We start from the raw sequence: 17,080 nt of genomic DNA, 5'->3' as shown, positions 1-17,080 counted from the left end.
TCACACAAACTGGTTGGGACAAAATATTGCACAAAATTTTAATTTTAAATAAATTGAACATAATTTCTGCTTTAGGTTGCAGAAATAGTGCAGAAATACACCTTTGCCTTAGAACCACAGATAATAAATAAATATTGTCCATCAATTTTACTTCTAACGGTTTGTTTTACCACATAATGAAGATTAGCTTTTTATTAGCCCCCCCCCCCTCTTACGAGACTTCTAACTCAAAACTTTAATCAAAGTGAAACCAATTTTTGAAGTTGAATTTTAGGACTCCTTCAATTGGAGAATAATGTAAGATATTTTTATTTATTTATTTTTTTTTTAGAAAAAAAATATTAAACATAATTCAAAAGGAACTGATTAACAAAGGAATCATCGAAGTCAGATAAACGATTAAATATTTCAAAACATTTTATGTTCCACCTTTTGACCTTTTTTTTGGTAAGACCCTAAAACAAAACTATGTGTTGAAATTTAAGAAGTCACATTTTTTGTCCATGTGGCCTCTTATTGTTCTAATTGAATAATACTGCAAGATGTTTCCATAAGGAACCTAAGAAAAATTTAAAAAAAAAAACAAAAACAAAATCGGAGCAAACTTTTAAAAATGATTACCTACGTATTTCTATCTTTAAAAGTTATTATTCTAATAACACATTTCCGACCTTCTAGCCCTTATTTTCAAAGAGGGTTGAAAAAACTATGGGACTCTCCTCCGTGTTCCAAAGGATTTTTTAAGAAAAAGATCCGATATAAGCTTTAAATAAAACGAGAACGAGTATGACGTCAGCATGACGTTATTATTCGTCCGCATTTTTGTTCTTTTTGTGGTCGTTTAAAAATAATTCAGACAAAAATTAACACACTAATACCTTGATTGAAAAAATTCTTTAAACTTTCATTCTTTAACTCGTGGTACGTGTTATGGGCAGAATACATTTAAACAAATAATTGGTTGACTACTGTACATGTACATATATGTGTACCCGTAAATAGCTTGGATTAATATTTTATGCGTCTACTAATCGGCTTAGTAGTTAATGTAGGGACAAAATGTTAACATGTCACAAAAAGATAAAAACTTAATTTCAAATTATGGATAGAATTATTTAACACAGGGGGATTTCAGGTAAGACATAAATATTTTGAGAAAGTAGTGCAATACTGGAAATGTCCTCTTTATTCTTGAATACTAATAAAATTTAATTCTTTAAAATTTAAGAATCAAATTTGGTTTAATATAAACACAATGTATGACCCGATTTAAATAAATGGATCATGATATTACATATCGGTTTTATGTGTACAGGTTATTTCGATAGAGAAAAGGACACACAACAAAAACCAAGAAATTGATAATTAAAAAAGAATTGGATAGTTTTAAATAAATTGAGTTTTTTTTTTAAATACAAGTACGGGTTCATGTACATGCCCAATTGATTTGGAGTCATTTGTAAATCAAAGAAAAGTAAACTTTACAATATAAGATATATTTTAGATTTTAGGACATTAATTTTGAATATATTTATCTTGAAATATTAAGGGTAGCATAATATTTAAGCTTCTTTTTTCACTGTCTCATATTATATGCATATATTATACTTCACAAAAAAGTCTTACGTTGGTTTACAAACATGAATTGCTCTGGTATACCACCCTTTCTCCAAGTATACCACTCTTCATCAGCAAGTTCAGGAGGGTGGTATACTTGAGTTACACTTGAGTATACCACCCTGAACATGAATACCAACTGCTCGAACCGAAAAGTTTTTGTTCTTTTTGTTCCCAACTGTTTTCATATTTTTCATACACCGTACTTCAGCCCATGGCAAACATTTTAAACATCAGACGATAAAAGACCATTTTGTTTAAGTTGATATGAAGCTCAATATACACTTCCAAAAGATTGGGCGTAGGTAAAACAAAAGAATTTTTCCCACGGAAGTGTATATTGAGCAAGCTCCAAGCATGCTGATTAAGTATCCCACAGACATCACAAAACTTTAAGATTTTTTTCATCAAAAATGGTAAATGAAGTATTTTTTGTAAGAAAGGGCATAACAATTGTGCAAAGAGGAGTGAGATTGTTCCGTGCGTTCTTATTGAAGAGCCTTTAGAGAATTTAACACGAACTTAATGATATTCAGTATAATATACATGTAACACATGATGCCCACAGTTGAGACTGGTATACTAGATCACAATACTCATAAAAGAGTATTACCCTCGACTGCGTCTCGAACAATATTCTTCCTTCGCGTGGAAATTCTAGCATACCACTCACAATGTCTGAATATGACGCTTCGGTATTTTTTTTTATTTTCTTCGTACAGTAGCTTAGAATTTAAAAATTGTGTTCATACATGCATTAAAAATTAATTTTCGTTACGCAGTTGCAGGTTATAACCAGTTGGAACAAACAGAGTGCGCATCATGTTCCTTTCTGATTTCAAGGGATTAAAAAGTGTCCTCTGTTTGTATGGATAACCCCCAATAACATTTTGTAAGAAAATGAGCTCGAAAAATACAACAGACAACAACACATTTAACGGTAGAGCAGCCAGGGCTGCAACTTCTGTAGGACCTCGTTATGGTCCACAGAAAAAGACGACAGATAAGGAAAACCAATCAGCAAATAAAGGCAAGAACAAAACCGAGAAGAAAAAACATGTTACAGAGAAAAAGCTACCTCCCCTTCGAAGTGAAGGAACGAAACCGTCACTAGATGGTTTACCAAAACCTCCGTCTGCTAAACAAAATGGGAATTCTTCAAACGGGAAGATGCCAACAATTCAGAACGGAAATGCAAAGTCTGCAAAATTAACTCTTGAAAGAGATTGGACTAACTTGACAACTGCAAGAAGCAGAGGGGAAATCGTGTCGAACATAAAGAAGACGCCATATCCAATGTCGGCTAAAACCGCAAATGTGTCCTTTGGTGGCGTTCAGATGATTGGGACGCCATCTTCCGAGGGAACAACTGATGAGAAGTTACCGAGAGTTGATATCCAACACAATGGCTTACCTTCTGCGTCTATTCTTAAAAGTAGAATTACAGTTATAAATGGTAGGTATTCAGATAAAATTATACTTTCTTTTTTTATCAAATTATTGTTAAGGAAATCAGTAATAAAACTTGTATTTTTAAAGAATTATTTCGTTTTGGACGAAATTTCAACAGTAATAGTAATCAAGGGAACCAAGATTCTAGCAGAAATCAAAGAAATGTAATCCAAGGACAGACCAGACATGGAAAACAGACAAACACACCAAAGAACATAAATTAACCAAAATAATACACACAAAGTAACATAAGTATATGAGCAACTAGGACTCCACTAAAAACTGAGGGTATGGATCAGGTGTACCGGTAGGAAAGCGTTCTCTGCTTTTCTAGAAACACTCGCCGAATTGCTCGTAAAAAGTAAAATGAAAGTAAAAATAAATTAGAAACAAATATAGAGAAAGAAACGCGCACCGACTATTTTTGTCATGGAGGGGGCTGTGATTTGAAGTTGTTTAAGATTTTATTTTCGCGCAAGCGTTAAGTTTTTTATTTATATTTCAACAGCAGCCGAAATCAATATTTCATATGAAAATCAAGTTAAGTAATTGGGAAAATATAAAATCATTACATGTATTTTTTTTCCAAAAAGATCCAAGCCCCTCCTCCGACCCCTTTTTATAATAAAAAGCCTAGCTACAAGCTACATTTGGAAATCATCAACTGTGCAGAATTTCATTTGTCAGAAACTTACAGATAACAAATCCAGAAGTAGATTCTAAGAAAATGTAAGCATTTACGTATTTGTTGAAGAGTAATCAAGGAAACCAAGGTTATAGCGGTAATCAAAAGAATGTAATCCAGGGACAAAGACCAGACATGGAAAACAGACATACACAACAATGAACATAAAGTAACTAAAATCATACATACAAAGTAACAAAAGTAAATGAGCAACTCGGACTCCACTAAAAACTGGGAGCATGGACCAGGTGCACCTTGAAGTTATGGCTGGATAGTACAGTTATGTACAGAAGCGTTTTTTCTTTTTCTTTTTTGTTGTTTGTTGCTTTTTCAGGAGTGTTTGTTATTATTGTTTTATCTGGTTTTTGTTTTTTGTGTTTGTTCCTGATTGTTGTTTTTTTTGTATTGGTGGACTTTTAGAAGTCATATACTGTTGCTTTATCAATAACACAAGTATAGTAGTGCAGTGTTTTGTATTATAACACACTGAGGACATATCATTTAGAGCTCTTGAAAAACCGTCAACCTTTTAAAGGTTTGAATGATTTAAGACTTTCCTGATGCTTAATTGCTTCAAGTGCCAAGAGCAACTTCCATTAATTTAGAAACTTGAAAAATGATCAAAGACCCAAACAATGTCACCGGTTTTCCCGGGAGGTAGAACACTTGATGAATATTTCTCTAGCACCTGATATGACAACTAAACAGTCGAATGCTCTTGGGTTTCTGCATAGACGGCATTATTGTCCTAATTCGATCAATTACATAGGGAATAAGTAAATAATCTAATAAAGCCCGCAGAGAATAAATTTGTTTATCTTAGAAGTACGGCTATGATGGATAAGCACTTAAAGGACGTCTGCTCCAACCATTTTGTGTATAACAGAGCTCTGTTTTTTTTTTTTTTGTTTTTTGTTTTTTTTTTTTATTAGTAATTATGTAACATTGAAAACATTTTTACTCTAATTATATAGCTATTGCTAAGTATTGACGATTTATATTTTTTTTATATATATTTTATTTTGTGTGTTGTATTCCATAAGTAAATGTAAACATTTTTAACAATTTTTTTTTATAAAATGTAACTTATCTCTGTGAAATAATTCTGCATTATAATTATTTTTTTTAACTGGTTGTTATATTGATTACCAATTTCAAAATGTCCAAGTTACGTTTTGACCTTCAGACGAAGACGATCCTAAAGCGGAAGCAGATATCAACATTCCATCAGATGATTCACATTCGGTGTCACTGAGCTCATCTTCCGACAGTGAAATGTCGCCAAGGGAAAATGTCATGGTAGAAAATCCACGCCTTCCGCGACAGCCATCCAGCCGACTCGACGTCATCAAAACATTCCTAAATATTGTCGTTATCGGTCACGTGGACCACGGAAAGTCAACTCTGATCGGTCACATGTCTCATAAATGCGACGCTGTTGACAACGACACATTGAATGATATAGCAAAAGCGGCTACCGCAGTAAGTATTAATGTAGTATATCGAACATCCAGACAATGAACGCATTCACGACAGGCAAACAAAGTTAACCTCTTGGGGAAAAAACTCGCATGAATCAAGTATTAAATTTTATATAAATACATTTAAAGTTGAGTTTGTGCGAATTTCAATTGCTGGAATTTGATCTACATTATTTTTTTAACATTTGGCTGGATATACATATGCCATAGTGCTGCATGTCTGTCAACACACTATACCTAACGATTTTAGGGACAAAATTCATTATACATATACTCAAATTGGAAACAATATGTTTACCTAGTTGGAAGGACACGCGATTGCGTTTATTTTTTAGTCTTGTCCTCATTTTTGCCTCATAGTTATTACGGTATTAAGATCACCGAGAAGGGCTTTAATGTGTTTTCAGCTGTTTATTTCAATAATTATACTTTTACTTTAATTTATTCTGATTTAAAATTTGCATGGGAAAGCACATGTATAGACTTACTGGAATAAAAACAATCATTTGTGTTGTTGGATTTAGAGCCTACTACGACAACTATCTTTACTGTCAATAAAATTCGTTTTTTTTTCTCTCACTTCACTCCTTTTAGTCGCCTTACATGATTCATCGATTTCCCCTCAACAATGCAGTTAGATTTATTTGCGTGATCTGGTCATATTATTGAAATATAATTTGCCACAGCATTTAGAAACTTTTCATTTTGTGTGAGTGATTTTTTTTACCAAAAGGCTGGTAAATCATCATTCAAGTACGCATGGATAATGGATAGACTGAAAGCAGAGAGACAGAGGGGTGTAACAATAGACAGCAAAATCAGGAGATTTGACAGCAGACGATTCCATGTAAATATGATTGATGTTCCAGGGCACAAAGATTACGTTCACAACATGGTTACGGGGACTACACAGGTAAACTTGAATAGACAAATGATTCTACAAGTAAAATGTACAGACTTATTGGAGTGATCTTCCATAGGAGAGGTGAAATCTATCTTTATTTACACAGAATGTACTACATAGTGGTAGTTTAATTTTATGATCGGTTATATAATTGTTGAATACAAGTGGTGGCTGGTGAGTCTGTCAGAAAAACTTGTGAACTTTTTTCTGAAAACAACTAGTTACATTGACTTTTTATAGAATGTAATAAAGAGCCCGTTTTAACATGACATTGAGACGTTAATGACAAGGAAGTTTTAGATTAAAATATAATAGAACTCAAAATATAATCTTAATAATAAAAAGAGCTTTGACAAAAAAAAACTTACTCTAAATGGTATTGGCTTTTATTTTTATCATGAGCTTGTACTACATAGTTTCATAACCAAACACTCTAAGATGCAGGAAAACTATATTCTGTGGTCTCTAAAAACGTGGAATGATTTCATTTTATTTAGGGTGACGTTGCCTTACTGATTGTGTCAGCAGAGCATGGTGAGTTTGAGGCCGGTTTGAAGAGAAGAGGTCAAACAAGGGAGCACCTTACACTTGCTTACAACACCGGTATAAAACAACTCATTGTTGCTGTTACAAAAATGGATTCCATTGACCCTCCGTACAATGAGGTATAAAGTTAAATGTTGTAAGCCATTACTCTGTCTAACCTTTAAACTTAGGTGTCGACCTTTATTTAGCATGTTCAGTGGCCAACTATGACTCCCTATTTCAGAGGGGTGTATTTTGATTGTTTTATATCTACATTTAAGGGGGTAGACCCAGGTAAAGGGCCACAACTCTTAAAAATCATGGGAACGTTTGTATTCAGCATTTTACATCTATCTCATGCAAGCATCAAGCATCAAAGTAACTTGGATTGATTTCATTCTGTTTCAAATGAAAGCTTGAAAGGCTTTGCTGAAATTGAATATTATGATATAAACATATCACTGATTACAAGAGTTGTTTCCATTACCCTAAGTCTACTTCCTTATAAAAATTCTAAACATGATTGCGTTCACACTTAGTTTTCTTTTAGCATATGTGATCTTTTTCGACGTTCCCGATGCAAATGACGATTTATATCCAAACCAGACTATCGGTCGTTTTGACTATTGGATCTCCCAATAATTAAACATGCAAAATCAAGGGGCTAAAAGTTTTTTTTTACATCAGCGACTTTTGAATTTCACTCTTACAGGTTCGTTTCCGTTACTGCATCGACAACGTGGCACTTCTGGCAAGGAAAGTAGGCTTTGCCATAGAAACGGTACCCTTCATCCCAGTATCAGGATGGGAGGGGGACAACCTCATCACTCCAAGCAGTAAAATGCCATGGTTTTCAGCGTGGAAGGTTCAGAGACGGTCTGGTGGTGCTTCGGGTCGGACACTCCTAGACGCAATTGACAGTTCTGAAATGCCATTTCGGATGTCGGACAGACCTCTCCGTGTCCCTATACATACTGTATATAAGTTAGGAGGTATGTCATATAAATCATGAGTTTATATTTTACATGTCCAGTATCATTTTTTGGCTTTTGAAGAAATGAAAAAGCAAATTGGTATTCTGGTATGTTGGTCGTCTGTTCGTCTTTCATATACAGTAGGTTTCGTTGAAGCATGGATTTTTATAAAATGCCTTAAAGTCTTACAATAAAATATATATGTAGAATAGAAGGTTTATTTTCAATCAAGGGCTCCGAGAGGCAAAACGAAAAAAACGAAACACAATAAGTACAGTGATTACCTATAACATAACATACATTAAGTAAAATTGATACACCACACCAGAATTATGATTAAGCCTCGACCAGATTCAAAACAACAATAAAACAAAAATGCAAATGTGCCTCAAAATTTTAGCTTAAACTCTTTGGTGCTTGTACCTACTACGTGTGTGAATAGAACACAGTCATTATCTATTCTACACGCAAATTAAACATTTCACCCATTCTATCCTAATGACATATTATGTTTTAGATATTGGTATTGTGACGGCAGGAAGAATACACAGTGGGTATATTCGACCTGACATGCAAGTTAGCTTTGCCCCTAACAATCTCCACCCAAGGGTTAGTGCAATAAGGATTCAAAGGACTTCATAGACAGATCCAATGGGCATTACCCACTCACTCCCATTTATGCTCGAAAATTTTGTTGTTTACGATGGAAATCACCGAAAATCATTGAAGCAAATTTCTTCGTGGGGCCGTGAGTTCCCCTTTTTAAAATTTCTGAATTGGCCACTGTAATTGCTATAAAATGTATATTGTACTCTGGTACACCTAGATACAGATACTTATTCCTCATACAGAAGAGATCAGTTCTTACCTCTCACAAAACTGTCCTAGGACTGTCAGAAGAACAGTTCTATGACAGATTTAATTAGAACAGTTCTAGAGCCAGCTCTTGTGACAGTTTTAGCAATAGAGCGGGACTCTATTAGTAGAACTATTCTCGTATAGCCGGCTCTGCTAGTAGAACTGTTCTCGTATAGCCGGCACTGCTAGTAGAACTGTTCTCGTATAGCCGGCACTGCTAGAGCTGTCAGAAGGATTGACTCTTAGTAGCAGAACTATCAGAAGAACTGGTCCTAGAACTGTTCTATGACACTTTCAGAAATGTCCTAGAGCCGGCTCTTCCGACAGTCCCCCTTGAGAGGTTATAACTGATCTTATCTGTACTTTGTGAAAAAGATTACAAATCGAAAATAAGTGTTCCAAATATACCGAAGATGTTTTCAAAATGCTGGAATGTTTTATCGACAACGACATGCAATATTTATTCGTCCGGTGTGATGGACTTATTTTTCAACAAACGGTCGGCATTCCAATTGGAACAAATCGTGCTCCTCTACTTTCTGACCTATTCCTTCACTCTTATGAGGCTGACTTTATAGATAATCTGATCCAAAGGAAGGAACATCGTTTAGGCAGATCCTTTGATCTTAGTTTCCGCTATATAAATAACGTATTATCATTAAACAATCCTAGTTTATTGATCTACACAAATAGATCGATAGAAGAGAAACTATTTCACTAAGCTATACGACAAACGCGATGATACTTTTCATACCGTATTGTCAACTTTCCTTTGTGTGGCAACCTCCCTTAAATTCAGCATTTGCATGCGTATGGGGTGTTCATATCACTACTCGTACATTATGCCAACTCTTGTCATAACAAGGCAGAATTTTTGGACCATACAAGACTTGTTACAATAAAACTTATGGTAATTGGTTAATATGTTCCTGCATTATTGAACTCATCACTACAGAAGTTTTATGTTCGTCATCATTAACTCGTGAATAATTATGGTGTATCCATCTGCACCATGAGAACCGATTTGTTCAACGTGTCATAGTTTTCCTTTCCTTTTTCGCCAACCCCGGACTTGACTTTTTATGAGCAACTCGGATGGTGTTTCTAGAAAAGCAGCGGACGCTTACCCTACCGGTGCACCTGCATATGCTCCCAATTATTAATGGAGTCCGAGTTGCTCATATACTTTCGTATGTATTATTTTGGTTATTTTTATGTCTTTTGTTGTGTGTGTCTGTTTTTCTAGTCTGGTCTTTATCTCTGGATTGCGTTCTTTTGATTTCCGCTAGAATCCTGGTTCCCTTGATTACTCTAAAATTGTTAATTCGAAAACCCAGCAATATTTGACACTTTTTATTTTTAGAAGATTTGATGTCTTCACCGCTTTTCAACCTCAGTATTTCCAAACTTACTTCGTCGTAACGTAACTTGTCCTTTGATAATAGTGAATAAGGCATGTACCAGGGAAATGTGCCGGGAATGCCCCTTAAAATTTGATTACTTTAAAAGAAATCTTGAAATTTCACAAATCATTTCCCAAAAACATTTGCGACTCCATCCGCTCGTCAAGTTTGTGTACGGCCCAATCCTAACACGAAAAGCGTGATCAGTGGCCAATCCAGAACCCTAGTGAATTTTATCTTTTACTATATTATTAACCAAAATTTTCGAGCAGGAGGAGCACCTGGTCTCCTTGGTTCCGTCTGTGATAATCCACCCTTTTTAAAACACTGATCAAAATTGCGAACTCAACAGAGCTTACCGAATATCATGTATAAATTTATACATACATCAACTCGTTATGGATAGCATTTTTTGGTATTAACATTGATTCGCCTATAGGGTCTTAACATATAAATTAAAACACAACATTTAAAAGCAGTTTTGGCATGATATGAGTTGTGTCCTTATTGTATGACTTATGATGTACCGTGGTTCTTAATTGCGTATGGGAAGAATAGGGATTGATTTTACATACGATACGGACAGAAATTTTTGTAGGTTTACACTGGTCTGGAGCTGGCATGTTAGTTAACTGCTAGTAGTCCTTAGTACATTTGTGTATTTCTATTCAGTTTCTTTACTTCCGATGTAACAAGGGACTCAGACCTTTTTTGAACTGATTTAGGTGTGTTTAATTTTATTCCACAGTGGCCAGATTTTATAGGGTGTGATCACTTTAACCCTGCCACATTTTTTTGCACCTGTCCCAAGTTAGGAATTTCTGGCCATTGTATGTCTTGTTTGGTTTTCACATTTAGTTTATTTTTATGTTACTTGAGTATGTAGGGGCAACTCATTCGCTGTACCTGTGTACAGTGATGTTTTGGAGCCAGCTGCAGCTTGCCATATGGTGCTCCTCGTCGTTCATTGAAGACCAATGGGTAACCCTAGGCTGACATTTTCATCCCACTGTGGTTGTTGTCTCTTTAACATATTCACCATACCTATTCTCGTTATATTGTGTACTTCAGTATTCTATTGTACGTTTTTGACGTTTCAAATTCAAACGAGAGAGTTTAAGTATTCGGAAGTCACTGGGAAGATCCTATTAGGAACCTTTTATATAAAGTCAATGTCTGAATTTAGACTGATTGTTATGGTATATACAACAGTAATAAATCTCTACGTTTTGAAGTCAATTCCGATTTGAAAAGCTTTCCTAACAAGTTGAAGTTATTGAAAATTTCTAATTTAAAGTTCAATTGTCTCTTAAATATCTTTTTCTTCGCCATTCTAACCTGATAACTTGATTTTCAACCCTGTGACAACGGATGTTACAAACTGAATTAGATCCAGTATAATTGTATTTCTAGATACATCAAAATCTGCACAATTTGTCTGTTTCAAGATCGATTTTTACACGGGGTTCTGTAATTTCCATCTAAATTCCGTCTATTCGTTCTATGACAAAAGAGATTGTCACTTGTGTTAATTATGACTAGAATATCGAAAACATCAGTATTTCCCAATTTGTATCAAGACAAAAAAGACTAGACACGTTGATGTATTCTATCAACTTAATTTACTTTTTCTATGCAAGTGTTATTGCGCGATTCATTTAAGGACAAACACTATTTCTATATTCTCTAGGTATTTAGTATCAAAATTATAAAACAAAGTGTCAGTAGGCATTTTACCAGGCAGTCAAAATGTAATGCTTACACTATTCTTGATGATAAAATTTTATATTTTTTTTTATCACCTTTCATACATGTAATTCCTCGTTTATGTTCCGAATACTTATGGTTGATTCATCTTACTATGCTGAAAAAGGTGCTATTTACGGGGGTCCACATCCTCCCAAGTCAGGGTTTTGAGTCCACCCTCGCTCCCTCAAACCCCTGACATCACTCATTCACATTTAGCGGGTATCGTCCAGCGCCATCTAGTGAGTTACTTTAATTTAACCCGGATCCAAAATCCAATCAAACCACTCGTAATAGAAACTCTTCGATATAAATTACAAAGTGGCTACACGTAACGTCATTTTTTCAGTAAAGAATCTAAACAGAATATACAGTTATCATTTTTGCTCATATTGCATCATTTGTGCCATCATACAACTTTCAGTTACTATATCGGATCGTCCATTACCTCGTATTATTATTGTTTACCTTTCCACAGGCATTTTATGTTAAATTGATTTTCATTGGTGCTTCTCACCCGGAGAAGCCACCAATTGGAATTGGCTGGACGATACCTGCTAAATATGAACGAGTGATGCCACGTATAAATGTGGATAATAACTTCAGAATGTTGTGAAAACAACGTTTTTTTTTTTAAATTAAAGAAGATCGATAGCTCAGACCTAATTATTTTTCGCCATTACTTCCGAAGATTGCCGACAGGACATTAACCTGGGTTAGAAATACTTTAAACTTGGTAAAAAAATTAACAATAACGGATACACAGGTAAGCACGTGTCTTCATTGGTGTAGCACCATTAAAGCAGTGTTAGCTTGTACTAACAAATTATTTTGACAATCTTTTTTTTTTAGTTTTTCACAACCTTGGCTTTACATTTACATTAATGTGCTTGTAACAAGAACATCTGGAATGAATATTAATTTCTATTTAACATTCGATCTTTTAAATGTAACTGTGGTGTCTAAGTTTTATGGGTTCATGATCAGTTCAATTGTCCGTGTGTTGATCTTGAACTTAATTCATAAAACCTACGTTGAGGTGACGAATATGCGTCTGGGATAGACACGCTTTAATCCACGACTCGAAATTAAAACATTATCATCCTCAAGTTATTGTTACATGTAAATTAAAATGAAGAGAAGTCATCCCTCTTCACCAGAACATACTTTGAGCAAAGGACAAAGTCAATTATCATAATACTTTTCAAAACAGCAAAAACTGCTTCCACAGATACAAATAAACAAGGGTTTATAGAACCTCAAGTTTTGTCGGAGCCCCGTGCAGGTCCGGGTGTCAGAAAAAAATAGGCCTGCAGCAGCACTATAAGCTTGTCGTAAAAGGCGACTAAATAGTGCTCAGAACCCTAGCCGGGGGCTAGGGCGCTCTGCCCACAGAGCAACTGGGTTGTGTGACCCAAATGGTAAAATGGGGTACCCCTGGCGTATTATATGCTGGGGTTGTCAGGCTATGATACGGAAAACCTGACCGCAAACCATAGTGGTGCAACGTGTTGGGAAATATGCCACTTTCTTCGTAAAAGACCCCTGCTGTGGTATTCTCCCGGAGTAGGAACCACAGGGCTCCGCCACAGGAGGCCAAATTGCCCGACCCTACCCCCTTTCCCTATATTTTCCAGTGGCAATCAAAATTTGTCGACCCCTTTATCCTTGTGTCCCATACCATTTTTTATTTATTTTATTTCATGTTCATTTAATCATCCATTTCATGTTCATCGCCTGAATATAGCTGAAATATTGCTGCAATACACTGCATTTGCTGACTCGAAATATCTTAACCAAGAATGTTTATCGAGCCATGTTCGATTAAAACCCCTTTTCACTCCCCGATTTTCTGTAAGAGGAAATACAAACGAATCGGGAACAACCCATTTATTTTTTCAGCAGAAAGAACTTCTGTTTGTCGTCAACCCTCCCCTTGTATGATGCAATATCAAAGTTTTGTGGTTGTAATGATTTAGGCCCTAGCGTATTGTCTACACGTTCGGTGCTGCATTGAGCAGGTCGAGCAGACATATCTGGCTCCGACAAAACTTGGTTCCATAAACCCTCATTTATTTGTATCTGTGAAAGCAGTTTTTTGCTGTTTTGAAAAGTATTATGATAATTTACTTTGTCCTTTGCTCAAATTATGTTCTGGTGAAGAGGGGTGACTTCAACACACGGACGCCTGTTTAATGGAACTAATCTTGAAAAGAACATTATCTTGAACCTATAGAACTTTAACACCACAGTTACATTTCAATGATCGAATTTGTAATAGAGATTAATACTAATTCCAGATGTGATTGTTACAAACAAGTTAATGTAAATGTAAAGCCAAGATTGTGAAAAAAAAAATGTCAAAATAATTTGTAAGCACATGCTTACACTGCTTTAATGGTGCTACGCCAATTTTTATAATAATTATTATTTAAATCAGAGTGAGTCACCCTAACATTTTCCTTTTTGTTGACGTGATTAAGAAAATGCAAGCTACCAGTTACATAAAAATTCGTGCCATCGAATCTTTTTTCAATCCACGCAGATATGAAATGAAAAAACTGCAGTTTGCTGTTGCATAGTTTGAATTATTATTCCAAGTGAGAAAAGATTTTACTAAGTGCTTAGAATATATTAAGTTTAGCGCAGTTACTGAACTGTAAAGAAATAAAACTGAAAACGTTAACTTGACATGAAAAAAAATATAGTGCTTTTTGTGGTAAAACTTTTAATTGGTGGACGTTTTAATTTTTTATCTGAGCTGTGTTTTATAATAAATATATAATACATTGTATATCCTGGTCAAAATCCTATGGTGAGGTGAGCAGGGGTTAACAGGTTTTATCTGGCTTACAGAAGAGGTATAACATAATTGTCGGGAAAGTATAGCCGGAAATAAAAAAAAAAATTCCGAAAATGAAAAAAAAATAAGTGTCGGAAATGAAGTTCATAATGCCTGAAATGAAATGCAGCGAAATATAGCGCCTGGTACTAATGGTACTTCGTAGTTTTTATTACTAAACTATCTGAAAGAGTAATCAAGGGAACCAAGGTTATAGTGGTAATCAAGAGAATGTAATCCAGGGACAAAGACCAGACATGGAAAACAGACATACACAACAAAGAACATAAAGTAACTAAAATCATACATACAAAGTAACAAAAGTAAATGAGCAACTCGGACTCCACTAAAAACTGGGAGCATGGACCAGGTGCACCGGTAGGGTAAGCGTCCTCTGCTTTTCTAGAAACACCCGCCGAGTTGCTCATAAAAAGCCGAGTCCGGGGTAGACAAACGAGGAAAGGAAAACTATGACCCATTGAATAAATCAGTTTTCATGGTGCTGAAACAGCACCTCTGTTGAATTTGTAACAAAACAAACATTCGAGAAGCTCAAATATGGTCTTTCAATTTTTAATTGTCTTTTCTAATTAGACATAGATGCCAAAATGTTTGAGAAAGAGGTCATAAACTTACAAAATGTTACAAGTAATTAAACCCCAAACAATGACTGAATTGGTTGGGAATGCAATACAGATACTTATAGTAAACGTACTGAAAATGGATTATTTATTTGTGGATTCTGTCAAGTGTATATATAATAGGGGTTATCGATTTTTGCGTTTAAAAATATACAATGTTCATCGTTTCAAAACATTAATACATCAATTTCTCCCTCCATCTCAAACGCGAAAATAACTAGAGCGCGAAAATAAACACTTTTTTTCTACAGAATGCTGATTTTTTATATTCAGTAAAAACTAAATGTCCGAAATATAATGCAAATCCACAATATTGTTTTGTTTTTTGTTTTTTGTATTAGGTAAGGGCTGTTCAAGTCTTTAGAGAGGTGATGGATGAAGCTAGACCAGGTGATAATGTAGGTATACAACTAGAAAACTATACACTAAAGGACATAAGGAAAGGTGACGTTTGTGGGGATACCAGCGATGACCCACCACAAATAGTTAATCAGTTCACTGCTCAGGTATGTAGGAGAGAGTAATCAAGGGAACCAAGGTTATAGCGGTAATCAAAAGAATGCTATTCAGGGGCAAAGACCAGACATCAAAAACCGTAGAATATGGCATTTTATTTTTGTGGCTTATAGTGTAGTGTAGCAGAGAGAACTCGCTATTTAATTGAGAAACGCCTGTTAGTGATACTCATGAGCATTTCATGTTTGTGCAAATTCGTTGAATAAAAAGTGACCAAAAGTTAATAAAATTACATTTTTTACGCGCTTTGTTATTTAAAAATTTAAAAGTTTTCTAGAAAATATTAAAGAGATACAACAAATGTATACTGTTTGGATTAAGTGGACCAGGCTTGTTCATGATCAAATACTGTTGAAGTTACACTTGATATTCTGCTGATTTCAATTATTGTATCGTTAGCTTTTTATAGCATCTAAGAAAGTATTCAATATTCTGATCAAAATATCGTAATTGCCTTAATATGAACATTTTATGTGCCTCACTACTGTTTTTGATTTTCAGATTTTGGTGCTTAGTCACCCAGGTACAATAAAGAAAGGTTATACCCCAATTTTACATTGCCATACGTGCATGGTGGCTTGCAAATTCCTGGAAATCAAGGAACGTTGTGATAGACGAACAGGGCAATGTGCCGAGGAAAACCCCTCCTGTCTTAGGCCAGGCGAGATGGGCGTGGTTGACCTAAAACCTTTACGCCCCATATGTGCTGAGTGCTTTTTTGACTATCCTTCACTGGGACGTATCATCATTCGTGATATGAAACAAACTATTGCGGTTGGTGTTATAATTTTTATTCCAGGTAGGCTACCTCCGCCTTTTGAATATCAAAGGAATTATGGGGTGTTAACACGCATGACTGGAATTACCGGTTTGAGTTTTGGTCTGATGTCCAGGCCGACCACGACAGGCTTTGGTGCAATTACTTCCGTTTCCCAATATGGTGGCGACACACGTCCGAACACTAAGGGACTTATGATATCGGAACCGCTTCCGGATTGTGATGAAGAATTCGAAGACGATGATGGAAGTGCTACGCTGACTTCCGGTGATGCAATGCCATTGAACCCAAACACAGAGTTTGGTCGGACTTTTAGAACGAAATCAGGAAAGCTAGAAACAGAATTCTGATCATGTTTTACCGTTATTCCTAAAAAAATGTTTATGACACGGAAGGAAATTCTACAGACTTCACAATAAAGTGTAAAAAAACGTATTCATTAAAGAGAATGATCGGAAGTTGAAGTTACGTTGTTTGCCTCTTGTATTAAGGGATATAACATACAATTTGAGCTTTCAGATAATGGTTTGTCTGAAATCGATTCTATGAATTACATTTATATGATAAATGGCCAATTTTCGACGGATAAAGACAAAATAAATGCCGATATTTCCCCCGAGAGACAAAATATTTCTGAGTAGTATTGATAACTAACTTC

At 35.2% G+C, this 17,080-nt stretch overlaps 1 protein-coding gene across 1 annotated transcript; it reads left to right on the top strand.

The window, feature by feature from the left end:
* Nucleotides 1–556: 556 nt before the first annotated feature.
* Nucleotides 557–17,028, top strand: LOC148624749 (elongation factor 1-alpha 2-like). Its single transcript, XM_088567615.1, has 9 exons — nt 557–1,135; nt 2,400–3,073; nt 4,941–5,236; nt 5,969–6,148; nt 6,637–6,804; nt 7,377–7,656; nt 8,156–8,247; nt 15,470–15,634; nt 16,146–17,028. The coding sequence occupies exons 2-9, from the start codon at nt 2,518–2,520 to the stop codon at nt 16,770–16,772; spliced, it is 2,364 nt and encodes a 787-aa protein (XP_088423741.1). The 5' UTR covers nt 557–1,135; nt 2,400–2,517; the 3' UTR covers nt 16,773–17,028.
* Nucleotides 17,029–17,080: the final 52 nt, after the last annotated feature.

The sequence above is a fragment of the Perna viridis genome, chromosome 2 (genome assembly GCF_037379345.1).
Source record: "Perna viridis isolate PV_CMFRI_1.1 ecotype Kerala chromosome 2, ASM3737934v1, whole genome shotgun sequence".
NCBI classification, from domain to species: domain Eukaryota; kingdom Metazoa; phylum Mollusca; class Bivalvia; order Mytilida; family Mytilidae; genus Perna; species Perna viridis.
Note: the sequence above shows the minus strand (reverse complement) of the source record. Positions and strands in the feature narration are given on the sequence as shown.

What these genes read in the sequence shown, in the direction of transcription:
- LOC148624749 (XM_088567615.1), top strand. Translation starts at nt 2,518, where the DNA reads ATGAGCTCGAAAAATACAACAGACAACAACACATTTAACGGTAGAGCA. An exon ending in TTGACCCTCCGTACAATGAG is followed by an intron (nt 6,805 to 7,376) that starts GTATAAAGTTAA and finishes TCACTCTTACAG; the next exon opens with GTTCGTTTCCGTTACTGCAT. An exon ending in TTAATCAGTTCACTGCTCAG is followed by an intron (nt 15,635 to 16,145) that starts GTATGTAGGAGA and finishes TTTGATTTTCAG; the next exon opens with ATTTTGGTGCTTAGTCACCC.